This window comes from Camelus ferus, chromosome 10 (assembly GCF_009834535.1).
Source record: "Camelus ferus isolate YT-003-E chromosome 10, BCGSAC_Cfer_1.0, whole genome shotgun sequence".
In the NCBI taxonomy this organism is placed as follows: Eukaryota; Metazoa; Chordata; class Mammalia; order Artiodactyla; family Camelidae; genus Camelus; species Camelus ferus.
Genome location: NC_045705.1, coordinates 40,931,565 through 40,949,079, shown reverse-complemented (window position 1 = coordinate 40,949,079; position 17,515 = coordinate 40,931,565). Strand labels below are relative to the sequence as shown.

General features: G+C 37.2%; 1 protein-coding gene across 19 annotated transcripts in view; it reads left to right on the top strand.

Moving 5' to 3' along the window:
* SYTL2 (synaptotagmin like 2) overlaps window positions 1-12,423 on the top strand; it is a 127,879-nt gene extending 115,456 nt beyond the window's left edge. For 16 of the 19 annotated variants that reach the window (XM_032488787.1, XM_032488793.1, XM_032488792.1 and 13 more), the window contains 7 exons: window positions 1,013-1,182; window positions 2,253-2,355; window positions 4,448-4,618; window positions 6,615-6,693; window positions 8,855-8,954; window positions 10,304-10,509; window positions 11,334-12,423. In XM_032488787.1, coding sequence (XP_032344678.1) covers window positions 1,013-1,182; window positions 2,253-2,355; window positions 4,448-4,618; window positions 6,615-6,693; window positions 8,855-8,954; window positions 10,304-10,509; window positions 11,334-11,479 — 975 coding nt within the window. In that variant the 3' untranslated portion in view covers window positions 11,480-12,423. The remainder of the gene's footprint in view (window positions 1-1,012; window positions 1,183-2,252; window positions 2,356-4,447; window positions 4,619-6,614; window positions 6,694-8,854; window positions 8,955-10,303; window positions 10,510-11,333) is intronic. The other 3 variants (XM_032488802.1, XM_032488804.1, XM_032488803.1) reach the window with 1 other exon arrangement.
* The last annotated feature ends 5,092 nt before the right edge of the window (window positions 12,424-17,515 follow it).

The following is a 17,515-nucleotide window of genomic DNA, read 5'->3' as shown; positions in this document are numbered from 1 at the left end:
TGCAACAAATGAGGTAACTATTATAAAGTCTGCTTAGATCAGATATGTTTTTATATACTATTTGCAGGTATAGAATTGTACCTCTCTTTTAGCACGCCTTTTATTCTGGTGAATAAATGTACTGATTCACGTATAAGGAGAGGCAATTCTTTACCTGACAGAAGGATTCAGAATAGGCTTTTCGAAGGAAAGCTCCCTAAATGTAGTTGCTCAGATTTGATTTTGAGAATTTAACTTTACATAGAACTTTCATAAAGTGAGATAGTTTTGTTTGTGCATGTAATATGTGTGTAGAAATAAATATAAATATGTCCGCAAAGATCCAATTATCTCTCTGATACACATACACATGCTCATATCTCACCAGGTATGCTGAAGAAATGATAAAGCTGTGCTTAAATTCTTGCATTTCTCAAACTTAAAAAAAAATCAATTTAAATTGAATTTCTGCTGATAACAATCAAATGTATGGCCTTGGGAAGGCTTTAAACGTCCTTCATCCATCATCCATTTTCTGCCCTTCCTGACCTCTAAAAGCGTATGGCTCAGTAAGCATTTTCTTAGATTCAGTGGATGAGTAACACAGTAAAATTCCTTTTTAGTGCCTTGGAAATTTGATAGAGCAATGTGTCACTGTGATTTGTGTGCCTGGGGTTTCTCACATCCTCTTTCTTTAACATTTAAAATTCTAAGCATGCCTAAAAATGGAACTCTGAATGCCCTCTACTATAAAATCACCCTGCTTTGAAATGAGCCAGCATCTAAATAACTTTGCATTTCACTTTTCATCTGTGTCTCTTAGAGGCAATTTTTTAAAAAACACTAGTCGTGTCATGTGTATCATGTCAGGTTGTCTGTGTTGGTATGCTTTTTTTTTTAAATGCCATACTGAATTAACTGCTTTTGTGTGCAAGCTAGAGAAATAATGGCAAGCAGGGATTACACCCACGATCCTTGTGTTGGGTTCAAGAATGAGACAGAGACAAACGCTGCGTCTTTCTCGTGCTTTCAGGTGAGCGGCAGTGTGATGAGCGTTTATAGCGGAGACTTTGGCAATCTGGAAGTGAAAGGAAGTATTCAGTTTGCAGTTGACTATGTGGACTCACTGAAGGAGCTGCATGTCTTTGTGGCCCAGTGTAAAGACTTAGCAGCAGCAGATATTAAAAAACAGCGTTCGGACCCGTAAGTATGTTTAGTTATTCTTAATCTTGTAGGAAATGAGAATGAAAGAAAGTAATTGAAGGAAGGGTATGTGTGTGACTGCTTTAAAAGGAATGTTTCGGGGGGGAAAAGTTGAGGGAAAATGCTGTTTTATTTACTTTATAAAGTCATACACCAAACTTAATTATAGAAATGTCAAAGAAGCACAAAATGTTCCAAGTTGGAAGGGACCTGTGGGGTCATCTTGTCCAATTCCTTCTTTTTACAGACAAGGAAACAAGGAACAGAACAGATAAGCCACTATTTACACAAATTCACATGGTCAGCAGCAAAATGAGGAATGAGGGCTTGAGCCCTGGTCTCTTTGCTCTCAAACTTTCTCTAAAATTAGGAACATATGGGGCATATTTCATAATGTTAAGTGGTACAGAAATAGTTAAGATTCTAGATCAGGTAGTTTCCATATTTAAATTATATTCTACAGAACTTTAGGGGGAATTACCAATTCATCTTTGAAATCACACGTTTAATTGCATTTCAATTTAGTTACAAAAGTTGAATAGAATTCCCCACTTATCCCTATGCAGAAGTCGGATTCTTAATTATTTTGCTAGCATAGGGCCAATCCTTTGTTTTATTATAAAAACAACTGGGTTCAGTATCCTTTTTTTAAAAATTGAATTTGGTCTGATTAAGTGTGTGCTAAGCTTTTTATTTTTCTAAAGACAGTAATAACTTTTTTTTTAATTCTGCAAGCATAAAAAGCCTTTTCTGAATAGGAAAATAGCCAACAGAATTAAGCACCACATTAGAGGTCTGTTGTCTTCTCTCTCCCCCACATTAGTTAAGGAAAAAGGGAAAAAGGAATTCAGGAAGTATTTCTTAAAAACTTTCAAAACAATATAAAATGATCAATTCCACTGAAATCACTTTAAATGTTTAAAGATGTTGGTGAGATCAATTATTACTTCCTGCTTTTCTCAGTGTCATGAAATAATTATTCCTGTCAGCTTCCAATGCATTTTTAAAGTACAGGTAAAAATACCACTTTTCCTTTCTCTGACCTTGTCTGTTCAATTCTCTTTTTTTAGATACATAAAGACTTACCTGTTACCAGACAAGGGCAAAATGGGCAAGAAGAAAACACCTGTAGTGAAGAAAACGTTGAATCCTGTGTATAACGAGATACTGAGGGTATCTATGACCTCTCTATCTGGGAAAATCTTAAATGGTGACCTGTGCATGTAAAAGGCCATGGCATCTTGGGTAGTATCTCTACAGATGAAGTCAGTCACCAAAAGAGAAGAAGGAAAGGAATAAGCGTTTTTTTGAGAAACTGCTTTGTGAGAGATAATACACCATGAATGTTGTAGGCATTTTCTCAGGCACTCCCTCCATACCCTGCCAGGCAGGTGTTAATATCTGCATCTCACAGAGGAGGCAAATGAAGCTTAGAGAAAGAAAGTAACTTGCTCAAGGATACACAGCTGATACAGTTGAGCCTTGCAGCCAAAATAATCTCCGAAAAGCCTAATTCTGATCATGTTGTTTCTCTGCTTAAAACCTTTGAGGATTTCCGTTACCCTTAAGGTCCAGTCCATCCTTCTCAATGTGCACGTCAGCCCCTTGACAACCTGAGCTCTGGCCTCATCTTTCCACTTTCATAGTCTTTGTTCAAGTCGTCCTGATTCCTTTCTGCTCTTTGGAGGAACTGTATTTTCTTACACTGCTGGGACTTCCTGTTCCTTCAGGCTGGAATACTCCCCCATATTCTATCCATAATGACCTACAGCCTGAGAAGCCTCTCTTCCTATGAGAGGCTGTCCTTAACCCCTAAGTTTCCCTGCTGTCTGCTGCCTCAGTCTCCTTGTTTTAGCCTAGTCTAATTATATTAACACACTTTAACTACCGGTTTCATTGTCCGCTTTCCCATTAAATTGTGTCTCATGACAGCAGGGACCAATTCTGTGTTTGATAAACTGTGTACCCCTGAGCGAATGACTTAATCCGTCTGCACTTCAGAACTGCAAAAGGGAGAAAAGAATAGCACCTGTCTATCTCAGTAGTTGTGAACATTAAGAGTTACTATGTGTGAAGTGGTTAGTATGCATTAAACACTTAGTAAATGTTGACTCTTAGTACAGTGTCTGGGATGGGCATCCAAAAAATGTTTATTGGAAGGATGGATAGATGGACAGATGAGTGGAGAATATAACCAGCTCAAAAACCTGTATTCCTTTTTCCTTCAAACTGCATCATGCTGCCTTTGTCCTTAGTAGCGGATTATTTAAAACTACTAGTATAAGAAATGTTGATCATTCTCTCCTTCTGAAAACTCTTTCCAAGTATTTGGTTATCCTCTGAGAAAAGAGGCAGAATTAAGTTAACTCTCAATCATCATGGGTAAATTTTAACAAGTTTTTGATTACAGTTTGACTGTGATATACCTCAGTACCCAGGCTATTTCTAGGTCAGCTACTTCAACCCCATACTCAGGAAAAGCTAATTTAAATGGTAAACTCAGAGAAAGGCAAGTCTGCTACAACCAAAATGGACATTCAAGTAGTGTATCATAGAGCCAAATAGAGATTATTTTTAGATTAGAAGGACTATTATCCCTTCCATGATTATATATAATCAAGGCTTGACTACATTTTAGATGAAAAACTGTTAGGATGCCAAAAAAAAACAAAAACAAAAATACCTCAAAACACCATGTATATCTTTCTTGAAAAATATCTTGTCCTTGCAGGACACCAGTAGTGGAAGAGGTTGTATGTATATGGGGCAGGTGGTACATGGGAACTGTCTGTACTTTCCATTCAATTTTGCATGAATCTAAAATTGCTCTAAAAAATAAAGTGTGTTAAGAAAAATACCTTGTGGGTAGAAAACAGACCATTAGATTAAACATCATTTGTATTTTTAAACAGAATTTGATTTGTTATATCTGGTTAGAACTAAAAACTAAAGACAGTAAGTAAATAACTAAAAAAGTACGACTTGAATAATTGTCTTTTGTTTTTAGAGAGCTATTACCGGCTATGATATTTGAGCCATGGTTTGCTTTTCCAAAGGAGGAAAGAAAATCAGCTGTGTGAAAGATGGATTTTAGCTCTTTGAAATAAGACACTTAGAATAAGATGACTTTGCAATATTCTTGAGACTTGAAACCTAATAGATGAGAAAACCTGATCTACACAGATGACTTTTTTCTTCATCTCTTTCATAACTTTGGCATAAAATAATATTATTTACCACTTTAATTTCCTTTTTTCAACTCCAGTATAAAATTGAAAAGCAAATCTTAAAGACACAGAAGCTGAACGTGTCTGTTTGGCATCGAGATACATTTAAGCGCAATAGTTTCCTAGGGGAAGTGGAACTTGATTTGGAAACTTGGGACTGGGACAACAAACAAAATAAGCAATTGAAGTGGTACCCTCTGAAGCGGAAGGTAAATTCAGAGTTTTCTGTTTGTTTGTTTAGTTGGTTGATTGGTTTGGGGCCTGGCATGTAAGAGAAAGCTGCTATAAAATTGCATTTTTATTCAGGATGCTTAGCCGTAGTTTGAGATCATTATATCTTTACACTCTGTTCCATTTGTTTCTTATGCTTTTCTCTATATTTTCTATTCTTTTTTTCCCCCTCTCTATTCTTCAGGCTGGCTATCTTTTGCTAGTCTATCTTTCAGTTTAATGATTTTCTTATCTGCTATTACACCCATGGACAGGTTCTCAATTACTATATTTTTCAGATTTATATTTTCATTTGATTTTGTTGTAGATTCCACTTCCCTGCTAAAATTCTGCATCATAACATTATTTTTATGAATTTTGTTAATCTAAGTTATTTCAAGTATGTATCTGAAAACTTCAATACCTTAAACATTTGTAAATCTCTCTTATCAATGTTTTTATCTTAACCTGGTCATTTGGTTCTTTGTTCTGGTATGCCTGTTCATTTTTTTACTGCATTCTGGACATTGAACTTGAAAAATTCTAGGGATAACTTGAGAGTTTATCTTTTGCATCTGACACGCAGATTAGGGACACACCACTTTAGCCCACTAATGACTAGATTACCAGACTAACTAGAAGCTGGGGTTCAGTTTTCATGTGGTCTGATGTAGTTTTCGTTGGCCTACGTTTCTAGGCTGTGGTCTTTCAGGACTTCCAACTGAAAACTTAGGTAGTCATTCTCAGATTTCAGCATGTATCCAGTTCACCCAAAGGACTTATTAAAACACGGATTTCTGGGCCTTAGTCCTAGGTTTCTAGTTCAATAAGATCTGAGCCAAGTATGCATTTCTAACAAATTCTCAGGCATTGCTGATGTTACTGGCCTGGGGGACCGTACTTTGAGAACCACTGGTCTAGAGTATTTCTCGAGGCCATCTCTCCTTAGCTGGCCATGGACTCCGGTTTTTGCCTCCCCAGCCCTGTGAGACTGGGCTCTGCTCAGTTTCTCAGTCTCTTTTATGCTAGGCTTAATTTGCTGCCAAAATCAGCTAATGCCTCAAAGTGGAAAGCGGAGGATGTCAGGCTCCGACATCTTGTCCATTTGAGTCCTGTCTATCTTAACAATTCTTCAGCACCTTCAAGTAGATTTTCTTAATCCAGTTTTTTAAGTTGTTCTCAGTGTGAGGGTTGGTGTGATCCTAGCTAGTCCATTATAGCTGTTAGTGACACATACAATTAATACAAACTGTTATTTAGTATCTACACAATAAAACAGTTCCACTTAAGAATTGGTTCCCAAATATCACATCAGAATCACCTGAAGCACTTATTTCTAGGTCTACCCAAGATTTGTTAGATCTGAATTCCTCAGAAGATGTCAAAAGCATCTCATTTTTAACTAACTTCCCTTATATTTCTGTTGTACAGCCATGTTTTGAAAATAAGGCTCTAAAGGACCAGAATTTGAAAGTAAAACTGTCACTTGTAATTGAAAATAATAGGTATATATTTTAAAATTATTGTTCAGTCTTTGTGATTCTACTCATTTGGTCTAAAATAATCTGATTAATGCAGCTTTGAAAATGTATTTTTTGGTTGCCTCCCCTACTCTTCTTACTCCTTCAAAGAAAAAGAATACAAACAAGTCGTTTTATGTGCTGACTGAATGACTAATAAAATGGACGTGTTTTTATAAAAACCAAAGCATCCCAGAACACCTCTCCATTGAAAGCCATTCTGGTCTCTCCATTGTCTCTGAGACTACAAGCCTTGAAATGTTTTCTGGGTACCCTGCAAGATTTTCCAAGATACACAGTATAGCTTTCCCAGATAGAAAGCGACAGTCTAACTCTGATGGGAAGGGAAATTTTAATCCAGGGCACTCAGGAGTGATACCTAGTCCCAGACATGGGGTAGATATGGCCCAGTAACAGAGTACTAACAAATGGGGTAAATGGTTTTTGTCTCAACCTGCTGACATTCCTTTTTCAGACAGCACCAGTTGCCCTTGAAGCAGAAAAGAGAGGTGAAATGAAGTTAGCTCTCCAGTATGTCCCAGAGCCAGCTCCTGGTATGTAGTGATTTTCTGTCCTGATTTATGCCCTTTTCTTATCCCCCCCTTTCCAAGGATTTCTTAGGGTTGTATGATATTTTCAAAGGTGAAGTCCTAAATAAACTTACAGACTTAGGAGTGGTATAGACCAAACAAGTCAATCCACAGTTGTAAACTAGAAATTTTTCTCTTTTTTTTATTGTGGTAAAAACATACAGCATAAAAATTTTCTTAACCATTAAGCATGCCATTAATAGTGCTAAGTATATTCACAATGCTGTGAAACAGCTCTCCAGAACTTCTTCATCTTTGTATATCTGAAACTCTGTACCCATTAAACTACAACTCCCCTCTTCCCTTCCTCTCCAGGTTCCCCTTCCTGGTAACCCTATTCTACTTTCTGTTTCTGTGAGAAAAATTCTTTTTTTTTTTTCTGTCCAGGTTATGGTTGTTGTTTTAACTTTCAGTTCACTCTCCCAAAAGTTTGTGTCTGCACAGTGTGAATGGTCTTTCCTGTACTCAGAATTTGGATTTATTGATAATGCTGTGATACAAATAGAATCAGAGTGGGTTTTTTTGTTTGCTGGTTGGTTTTTTTTTTTTTTTTTTCATTTGTTTGTTTTTTTGCCACAGGAAAGAATTCATATAAAGCCCCAAAGAAATTTGAGCTCATTTGTCCTCTCCTCTCAAAGTCTCCTTAGGAGAGAAAGCTTTCCCTTCCAAATTACTGATTGCATCCTTGATGTTAGGGCCTCAGATCTCCAGCGCAGTTAAGGAGCAAAAGACTGTCAGGAAATGAGTGTTAGCCCCCGCTGTCCGTTCCCATACGGTTCTTCTTAAGAATCTATGTGAATGTTATGACTGAAATCAGGGGTTGCAAACTCAAATGCTTTAGTCAGCAGGCAGCGCAGCTAGTGGGATGACAGACATGATGGATGGTGAGGACAGTGACTGAACTAGAGAAAGGCATTCTAATTCAGTTAAAAAAAAAAAAAAGCCAAGATTGGAGGGCAAGTAAAACATATCCTATCCTTAGGCCAGAGGGCTGCCAAACCACCAACTTGTTACTTCTGGATCTTTCTAAAAGGCAGATTCTTTTATGTATAATTTATACCCTGTCATTTATGGTCAGCATGCATAGAAATTCTGCCATTCTCATTTCACATTTTCCCCACTATCATTTCTTGGCTAGGGGGCAGGGGCACTGTGTGTTGTGATGGGCTCCACCTTGTCTGACTTTTTGAACATGTGGTTTCTCCTCCCTGCAGCTTCCTCTTCTTCTCACCCTATCGAAGACTTAGATGATGTCCCATTTCCTCCATAAAACTTTTCCTGAATATATTTACCCTCATTAATGACATCATCTTCTAGAACATTACAGTAATAACCGGGCACTTCATTCTATATTACATTTTTATAGTCTTTATTGTTAATCTCTCTTTCTTAACTATTAACATTTCCCAAGGACATAGGTTTCTTGTGTTTCTGGTATATCTAGTGACATTCCTAGCACAGGGCTGAGTTCATTAGATGCTCATAAATACTGGCTGGTTGACTGATTGGGTTAACCTGTCCAGAAAAATATGGTAGTATTCCTCCGTCCATGTGCACCCAACCTAGTCAACAACTTCAGACTAAGCCAACCGCTCAGTGATTCCCTGTCCATAATATTGGCTCTTATATGTGTCTATACAGTAGTCCTGTAAAATGTGTGACTACTTTTGACAAGAAGAGTGACTATACTTTAACCAGTACCTGTTTTTGTTATTTTATACTCAAATATGTTTAAAATGCCTCCCATAAGCACCAGTTGATATTGGTATTAATATTTGAAAGTATATGCATTTCATTGAATAGTTTTGAATCTGACTGTGAATGGATGATTTACATACCTGATATCTATAATTGATTTTGTTGAACCAAACAAAACCCAGAAAGAATGATGTAATACCATGCACTTAGAATCAATAAAATTGTTTTCATAGAGCTATCTGAGCTCAGTACAGCCAGACTTTGAAGGATAGAGTTAAGAATAGATATAATCAGTTGGTATCATAGCATCAAGCTCTAGCCAGCATCGCTGTGCCAGACCATTTTTAGATTGGCATCTTTGGATGCAGTATTGCCAAGAGAGGATTGGCAGTGGGATTTCATTTTCTGTCTTTTTTTTCTATTACAGGTAAAAAGCTTCCTACAACTGGAGAAGTGCACATCTGGGTGAAGGAATGCCTTGATCTACCACTGCTAAGGGGCAGCCATCTAAATTCTTTTGTTAAATGGTAACAGCATTGATAGCTCTACCTCCCTCTGTTCTATAATAGCTTGGCCCGCTGGTTGGTTTTAGTTCTCTGCATCTGTGATGCTGAAACTCATCATTCACAGTATAAATGAAATAACTTGAGACAATGATGACATGAGCTAGAAGGATCTGTGACATGAACCCTCCCAAGGCTTCGTTTAGTTTCAAAATCACAAAGATAAGAAGGTATACACACACACGTACACACACACACACGTATACACACACACACACAATTGAAACCAGAGAGCACATATTCATATATGTGATGTTTTCCAGGAGGTACATCTGCTGGTGAGGACAATATTTAGTACTAAAGAATTTATGAACTGTCTAATGGTAAGATGCCACACCCCTTGGCTCCTTTGTAGAGCACCTGTTTTGTGGCCCATTTGCAAATGGCTTTTTTATCAGCTTGTAAGTATCTGGGAAGTTATTTGCTAAACAGACCCATACTAATAGTTGGCTCATAAGAGCTTAAGACAGTTTGGGCTTTTAAGTGGCAAACTTTTTTCTCTGTTATAATAGGAATGCCTGGTATCTAAAAAATAGTAACTAAACAGATATAGTGTGCTGTCTTGTCTCTCTCTTGACTAATTTTTATCTATATAGATTCTACCACAAGCCCAGTTGTAGGTATTTAAGTTTATATGACATTATGTATGATTTTCCCTGTACATATTCTTCATAGATGTCAACTGGTAAGTTTGTCAGTCTCCCATTCCAAGACTAGTCTCAGACCTTGCCTTTACAAGAGGCACCGTAGGCTAAAGTCAATTCAGTTATTACTATAAATTAAATGTAAATGATTGCATATATAATTTATTCCCAGAGTCAAATCTAGCAAGTTGGAGATGTTTCTCTTCTTTTTCAATTCTGTACAAGACAGTTCTTAGGCTATCACATATAATCAGGAATAGACCATGCTTCCAAATTTTAAAGGAATCCTCAAACAATTGCTACATAGTAAACCCTTACTAAATGCAGACACTGAACTAAATTGTTTGCATAATATATAATTCTAACATTAGCCTTATGAAGTAGACATCACTATTCCCATTCTACATATGAGGAAGCAAGTGTCTTGAGAGGTTAAGTAAATTTCCTGTAACACACAGCCATTAAGTGGCAGATTCAGGATTCAAAGCAAGTCTGGTCCACTCTCATGCACACAGTCTTTCCAGCAGGATGCCCCACCTGCCATCACCATCTCTCCACACTCTTCTTTCTTCCAGTTCCTCCTGCCAGTCCTCAGTAGCTGAAGTGCACTGAAAGCACGAATGTTTACTATCTTATTAAAATGCCCTCACAATATTGTTCCCTTTTTAGTACCATCCTTCCAGATACAAGTAGGAAAAGTCGCCAGAAGACAAGAGCTGTAGGGAAAACCGCCAGCCCTGTCTTCAACCACACCATGGTGTACGATGGGTTCAGGCCTGAAGATCTGACGGAAGCCTGTATAGAGCTTACCGTCTGGGACCATTACAAATTAACCAACCAGTTTTTAGGAGGTCTTCGGATTGGTTTCGGAACAGGTAACATTTGTTACAGTTTTAATTTTCCATGAGTCAAATGCTTCTGGGAGACACTAGAGATTGGTTGGTTTGTTGCTTTGCTTCTTCCTAGTGAAAACAGATATTCTGCTTCTGTTAAGTGAAATGAATGAGTGAAGGAGTGTCAGACTGTGTGCCAAAGACTCTAGATGTGAAGATTAACAGGATGCGATGTCTGTCCGCACAAAGCTTAAGTTATTGTGGAGGGAAACAGAAAAGCCTTCATTGTTACTTATTCCTGAAACAACATTTATGGCCCTTCCTGGCTAAAAGTGTGCTTTGTGTAATAACAGTAACTAATATTTATAGAGCTATATTCTGGTCACTGTACTGAGTGCTTTATTTGCATTATTTCATTTAAGCCTCACAGCAGTTCCATGAGTTGTTATTAATGTTATCCCCAGAGAATCTGATGTTCCAAAAAATTAAGCAACAGCTAATAAGTGGCAGAGCCAAGATTCAAAACTGAGTCTGTTAGACACTAAAGCCACACTTCCTTAGAGATCACCTCCAGCGCAATACAGGAATCCTCTCTACTACTCCCTTATGCACCTGACAGATTCTCATCTACCTGTTACATAAACATGAAGAGAAATCATTACTCTGGCAGTAATGAGAATAATCCCACTGTTGTATGTCTCAGATGGTTAAACAGTTCTTTTCTTATATCGAGTCCCAGATCTGCCCTCCTGGTGATATTAAAACTCTTCCTGTCTTCCATTGGTAATTATAATTAGGTATTGACCTATTTTTTTCCCCTCAATGAGCTATTCCTTTCTAAATGCAAAGCTTCCCTCTTTTCCCAGGTAAAAGCTATGGTACTGAAGTGGATTGGATGGACTCCACTCCAGAGGAAGTTGCTCTCTGGGAAAAGATGGTAAATTCCCCCAACACTTGGATTGAAGCAACCCTGCCTCTCAGAATGCTGTTGATCGCCAAGATTTCCAAATGAACCCAAAGTCCACTGGCTTCTTCACTGAAAACTACTAAGCAGGTGGAATTTGATCTTGAAAATTTGACTATGTTGACAGAGATCCTCACCTTTTATCTACTGCCACTAACAAATGCTACACAGTATGTTAAAGTCAACCTGCATGTTCTTCTTTGGTTACAAGGCCCAAGAGATTTAAATAATAACAAGATGTTTAACTTATTCATGACTCCAACATTAAAGAAGATGTTTGAGAAAGCTAAGAAAATCAACCCATTGCTGCTGCCAAAGAAAAAGCTGCCAAAAATGAAAATAAAAATTAGATATAGGATGTTGTTAATAAGCAAATTTTTTCAGTTTGCTATCATGTGTTTCACACCACAATACAGTTAGGAGGGCCTGCCACTTGAGCATTGAAAACCCTTACAGGAACTGAACAAGTTGGTCATGGAAAAGATGACAGAAAGATACTCCTACAAGGGGAAAAACGGGTAGAATATCAGTGATGATAAAGAATTCGACTGTAAGAAAACTATTTACTCTGTAATCTCTATTGAAATATAGAATTCCATGTTAGGGCAATGAAACTGAATACTGCATGTATTTCTGCCTTTAGAAACTTTCCCTTTTTCCGGTGTTGAAGTCTCAAATGTGCTTTGGTGCCACCCACTGGCCATAGGTGGAATTCCATTTTTGGCTTAATTTTTCTCCTAAAACAAGTCTCATGCCTGTATTTTGTAATAGAGTTACCTGTACGTAAAAACAAAAACAAAAACCTTGTGTATATAAGATTCTGTTTTTCTTATAACTACTATATGAAAGCAGCATGGGAGTATTCACAGACATGCCTTGTAACAAAGTTTTAATTAGAATGTCAATTGATAAATTATACTGTACTTCCTATATGTATAATTTTCATGAAGTATTTTATAAAAACCCTTAGAATAAATTATTATATGATTTAATTTTATTGTCGAATTAATGTGACTTTTTATTTTAAATGAAATACTTCCTGTTAAGAATTCTAAACTGAGAATTCCCTAATAAGGCTAAAGAACTTCTGCTCTGAGTTAGTATTTCTTCAGTCTTTACTGCAACTCTGGACATCATTTCTTTAAGTGGGAAGCTTCAGCTATGTTATCAAGAGTAGAATTTCCTTTTCTAAAAAGTAGTTGAAGGTAAGTTAACATTTATTCTTAAAGTTTTCCACAGAGACATTTTTGGCGCATTTAATACATACAGCATTACTCTCCCTGAGAACCCCACTAGGTTGCCATTCTCAAGACAAGCATAGGATTTAATGTGGGTTTAGGGGAAACCTGGATGGTGGTGGAGAGAGTAAGACCCTACAACAGGTGTCTAACAAATGTCACTGAAAACAGCTAGAGTGCTTGCCTCCTCCCCCAAACAGATGTTAGAACCTTCAACCCACTGGTTGAGCCACTAACCTAGAACAACACCCTCCCCCCATTGTCTCTCAAGGTCTTTTAAGAGGATGTGTAATCTAGCTCTATTTCCTCTTTCTGTTCTGAATGTGGGGAGGAGCAAAATAAGCTGATTGGAGACACCCCTCCAAGGTTGATCTGGAACCAAAGCCCAAATCCTGTTACAGTTCCTGCCACTTCACAGTACAAACTACTTTCTCAGCCTTTTTTTCAGTTACTTGCTCAGCGATCTCCCAGCATCCAGTCAGCTCTGAAGCACTAATGAGATGGGTTCTAGCTAGCTCACTGGAATTAAAGAAGCCCTGCAGGAACACAGGTTACTTTGGGGACTCAGTGTCTGGAACCAGGAACTCAGATACCGTATCCTCATCCTCAGGGGCTGGGAGATAGCACCACAGGCAGCATCAGTATCACAACCTCTCAGTTAAAGCACTTCTTTCTTTCCTAGGTTCAGCTTGCAAGAGCTCTGGGAGTAACTGGCCAGGCTTGGGTCATGTCCCCACCTATTGGACCACTCACTGTGGCCAGGAATGGATAGGGTAAGACCTTATGATTGAGCCTGTTTGGATTATGTGTCTACCCTGTGGCCAGGGAGAAGTGATTCATTATCAGAAGAATGGGGTATGATATAGACAGGAGCACTGAAGAAGTCAAGGGCTAGGCAACCATGCAATTTGTGTCTCCCTCTGGTGAAATTACTTCAAAATTCCATTATTTTAAAAACGAATATGTCAAAGAATCACTGCCGACTTTTTTCCGAGATGCCTAAATTTCCTCATCCACCATGACTGCTGCAGCTTCTAAGTAGATGGTGAGGATCCTGGCCGGCTCACATGGCCTAGAAGTCCACAAAAGCAATGCTGTTAGCCTCGGCTCATTTCCAGGGAGCCTGCTTGGACTTCTTTGCACATCTCTCATCCGTATTCATCATCTAAGTAAAAAGTCAATGAACATCTGCCTCCTCCTGTGCTCTTACTCCCATTCTAGGCTGGGATTGCTCTTCCATCTCCTCTCTCTGTCTCTACTCCCTCCCAGGCTCATTCACTAATTTCACTAGTTGGTTTCCACATTAAAAAATGTCCCCACATATTTAAATCCAATCACAGAACATTCCTGCCACCTTTTTTTGACTGACTTGTTCCAAAAGAATTTGTTTTCCTTCAGCTTTACAAAAAGAAGACTCTCACTGTCCATATTCCACACCTGAGTCAGGATGGACCTTAGATTATTGCACCCCTATCTTTATTCTTTGAGAAGAGTGATAGTGACTAATTTATTCACAATTATGTTAGCAGTTATCACACTGAATTGCTGTTTTCTATTTGTCTCCTTCATCAGACTGAAACATCTTAAGAGCTGGGACTGAAAACCTTGGACATAACAGTTTCTCAGTATGTGAACTGAACGAATGAAAGAATAAATAAGCAAGTGAATGAATGAAGTGTGAACTAAAGGCCGTAAGCTTTGGTATCAGAAAGATCTGGGTTTGAATTCTGTCTCTATCTCTTATCTCTGGGTGACTTGCGGCAACTTGCTTAACCTTTCTGTGCTTTAATTTTTTTGTTCCCTGTTAACTATAAAATGTGAATAATAATGCTTCCTTTCAAGAATATTATTAAAATCACACTGTAAACTGACTATGCTTCAATTTAAAAAGACTATTGTTAGAATTAAACGAGAGAAGATGTACAAATGCCTAGTACTATGTAGGGTATATAGAAGAACTCTGTAAATAGTAGCTTAAAAAAAGAGAAGTTAAAAGACTTAACAAAGACAAGTAGGGGGAACTCGTTGGTCACCACTAGGGAGAATGTTGGCCAAGGTTTATGACTTCAGTCTCTAGGAAAGGAATACACTGGATACCTTCAGGATCAAAGGCAGGTGGGGAAAAACCAGTAGAACAAAGAAAACCATGGCAGAGAGGAGCCAAAAGGTATTACTAAACTGTAAGTTCTCTGAGAAGAGTGATACATCTAACTTATTAATGCATACTTAGTATCTCACACTGTGCTATACGTTGCAAATGTTTGAATAAGTTAATGAATATTGATTAAGAACTTGTAAGATTCTTAACCTTGACAAGTAATCTATGGATTTTATATTACTTAAAATAATTTTAACATAGAAGAGATATAAAATATCCTTAATGTAGAAAATCTATTTAATCAAAGATATCATTGAGCATCCGCTGTGTGCATGGGACTTAGAAAGGTAGAAAAAGTGGGGAAAGCATCCATAAGCTCCTCAAGAAACAAGTGCTATTAACATTTTGAGTATTTCTCCTGCCTTCTTTTTCTTTTCCTAGGAAATACGTCCTGTGAATTCACTTTACTACATCAGACAACCATATATGGTAAGCAGCAAATAAAATATTCAATGTATGTATGGCCCTTTAATTTAAATGAGAGTGACTGTTCTAATTTTCTAGTCACGTGCCTCAACTTTACAAGTTGCATTTTAGTATATGAAGCTTCAAATTTCAGGAAAAGTGAAGAAGAGAAATGAGGGGGAAATTTAAAATAAGTTTAATTCACATTTTTTTTAGTCTTGGAGCCTACTTTCATAAATCCTAAATATCCTATAATTTAAGTAGTTATTAAAATTTGAGTTCAGGAGCTTTCCCTCGTCCTCAACCTTGCTCTCCCTGTATACACAAGAGAGTCAGGATTTGGGAAGTGAGATCCTGATCTTTAAGACCAAAGGGAAAATTTCAAACTCTTCTTTCAGATCTGTTTTGCTCCCAGTGAAATCTGAAGCATATAAAAATCCATCCAACATCTGTGATAACGCCCCTGCTTTTTCCTTTTTGTCATGTGAGAGAGAGATTAAGTCTAACCACCATAAACAGTGATTGCAGGAATACCTAACTCTTTTTTTTTTTAATTTGTTCAATATCCTGGGTACTTTCTTTTTTTTTAATTGAAGTATCATCAGTTACAATGTGTCTGTTTCTGGTGTACAGGCAATATCCCAGTCATGTACATACATACCTATATTCATTTTCATATTCTTTTTCATTAAAGATTATTACAAGATATTGAACATAGTTCCCTGTGCTATGCAGCAGAAACTTTTTAAAAAATCTGTTTTTATATGTAGTGGCTAACATTTGTAAATCTCAAACTCCCAAATTTATCCCTTCCCACCCCCTTTCCCTGGTAACGATAAGATTAGTATGTCTGTGAAACTTTGTTTTGTAGATGAGTTTACAGTGTCCTTTTTTTTCCTTTTCTTTTAGATTCCACATATGAGTGATATCATATGGTATTTTTCTTTCTCTTTCTGGCTTACTTCACTTAGAATGACAATCTCTAGGTCCATTTGCGTTGCTGCAGATGGCATTTTATTCTTTTTTATGGCTGAGTAGTATTCCATTATAGAAATATACCACCGCTTCTTTATCCAGTCATCTGTCAATGGACATTTAGGGTGTTTCCATGTCTTCGCTATTGTATATAGTGCTGCTGTGAACATTGGGTGCATGTATCTTTTCGAATTAGAGTTCCCTCTGGATGTATATCCACAAGTTGGATTGCTGGATCATACAGTAAGTCTATTTTCAGTTTTTTGAGGAATCTCCATAATTTTTTCCATAATGGCTGCACCAAACTATATTCCCACCAACAGTGTAGGAGGGTTCCCTTTCTCCACACCCTCTCCAGCATTTATTGTTCATGGACTTTTGAATGATAGCCATTCTGACTGGTGAGAGGTGATACCTCGTTGTAGTTTTGATTTGTATTTCTCTGATAATTAGTGATATTGAGCATTTTTTCATGTGCCTATTGGCCATTCATATGTCTTCACTGGAGAATTGCTGTTTAGGTCTTCTGCCCATTTTTGGATTGGGTTGTTTGTTTTTATGTTAGTAAGTTGTATAAGCTGTTTACATATTCTGGAAATTAAGCCTTTGTCAGTTGTATCATTTGCAAATACTTTCTCCTATTCTGTAGGTTGTTGTTTTGCTTTGCTTGTTTTCCTTTGCTGTGTAAAAGCTTTTAAGTTTAATTAGGTCCCATTTGTTTATTTTTGCCTTTATTTCTATTGCCTGGGTAAACTGTCCTAGGAGAACATTGCTAAGATTTATGTCAGAGAACGTTTTGCCTATGTTTTCTTCTAGATTTATCATGTCTTGTCTTATATTTAAGTCTTTAAGCCATTTTGAGTTTATTTTTCTGTATGGAGTGAGGGAGTGTTCTAACTTCATTGATTTACATGCTGCTATCCAATTTTCCCAACACCACTTGCGAAGAGACTGTCTTCTCCATTGTGTATTCTTGCCTCCTTTGTCGAAGATTAATTGACCATAAGTATGTGGGTTTATTTCTGGGCTTTCTAGGAATAAGCTAACTCTTTACTCTATGCTTAAATTTTCACTTAGTGATCATTATGATCATTCTGAATTTTAACGTTTTTAATCCTTTTTCAGTTACCTCCCTAACATACACATTTTCATGCCATTAAATTACCTATGAACATAATAATGTTTAATGTCTACATAATATTCTATTATATGAAAATGTGATAATTTTCTTAACATTTTCTTTTTAGGGGCATATCGTTTTCCAACTTTTAGTTGTATGAACCACACTACGATTAAAAAAAAAAAAAA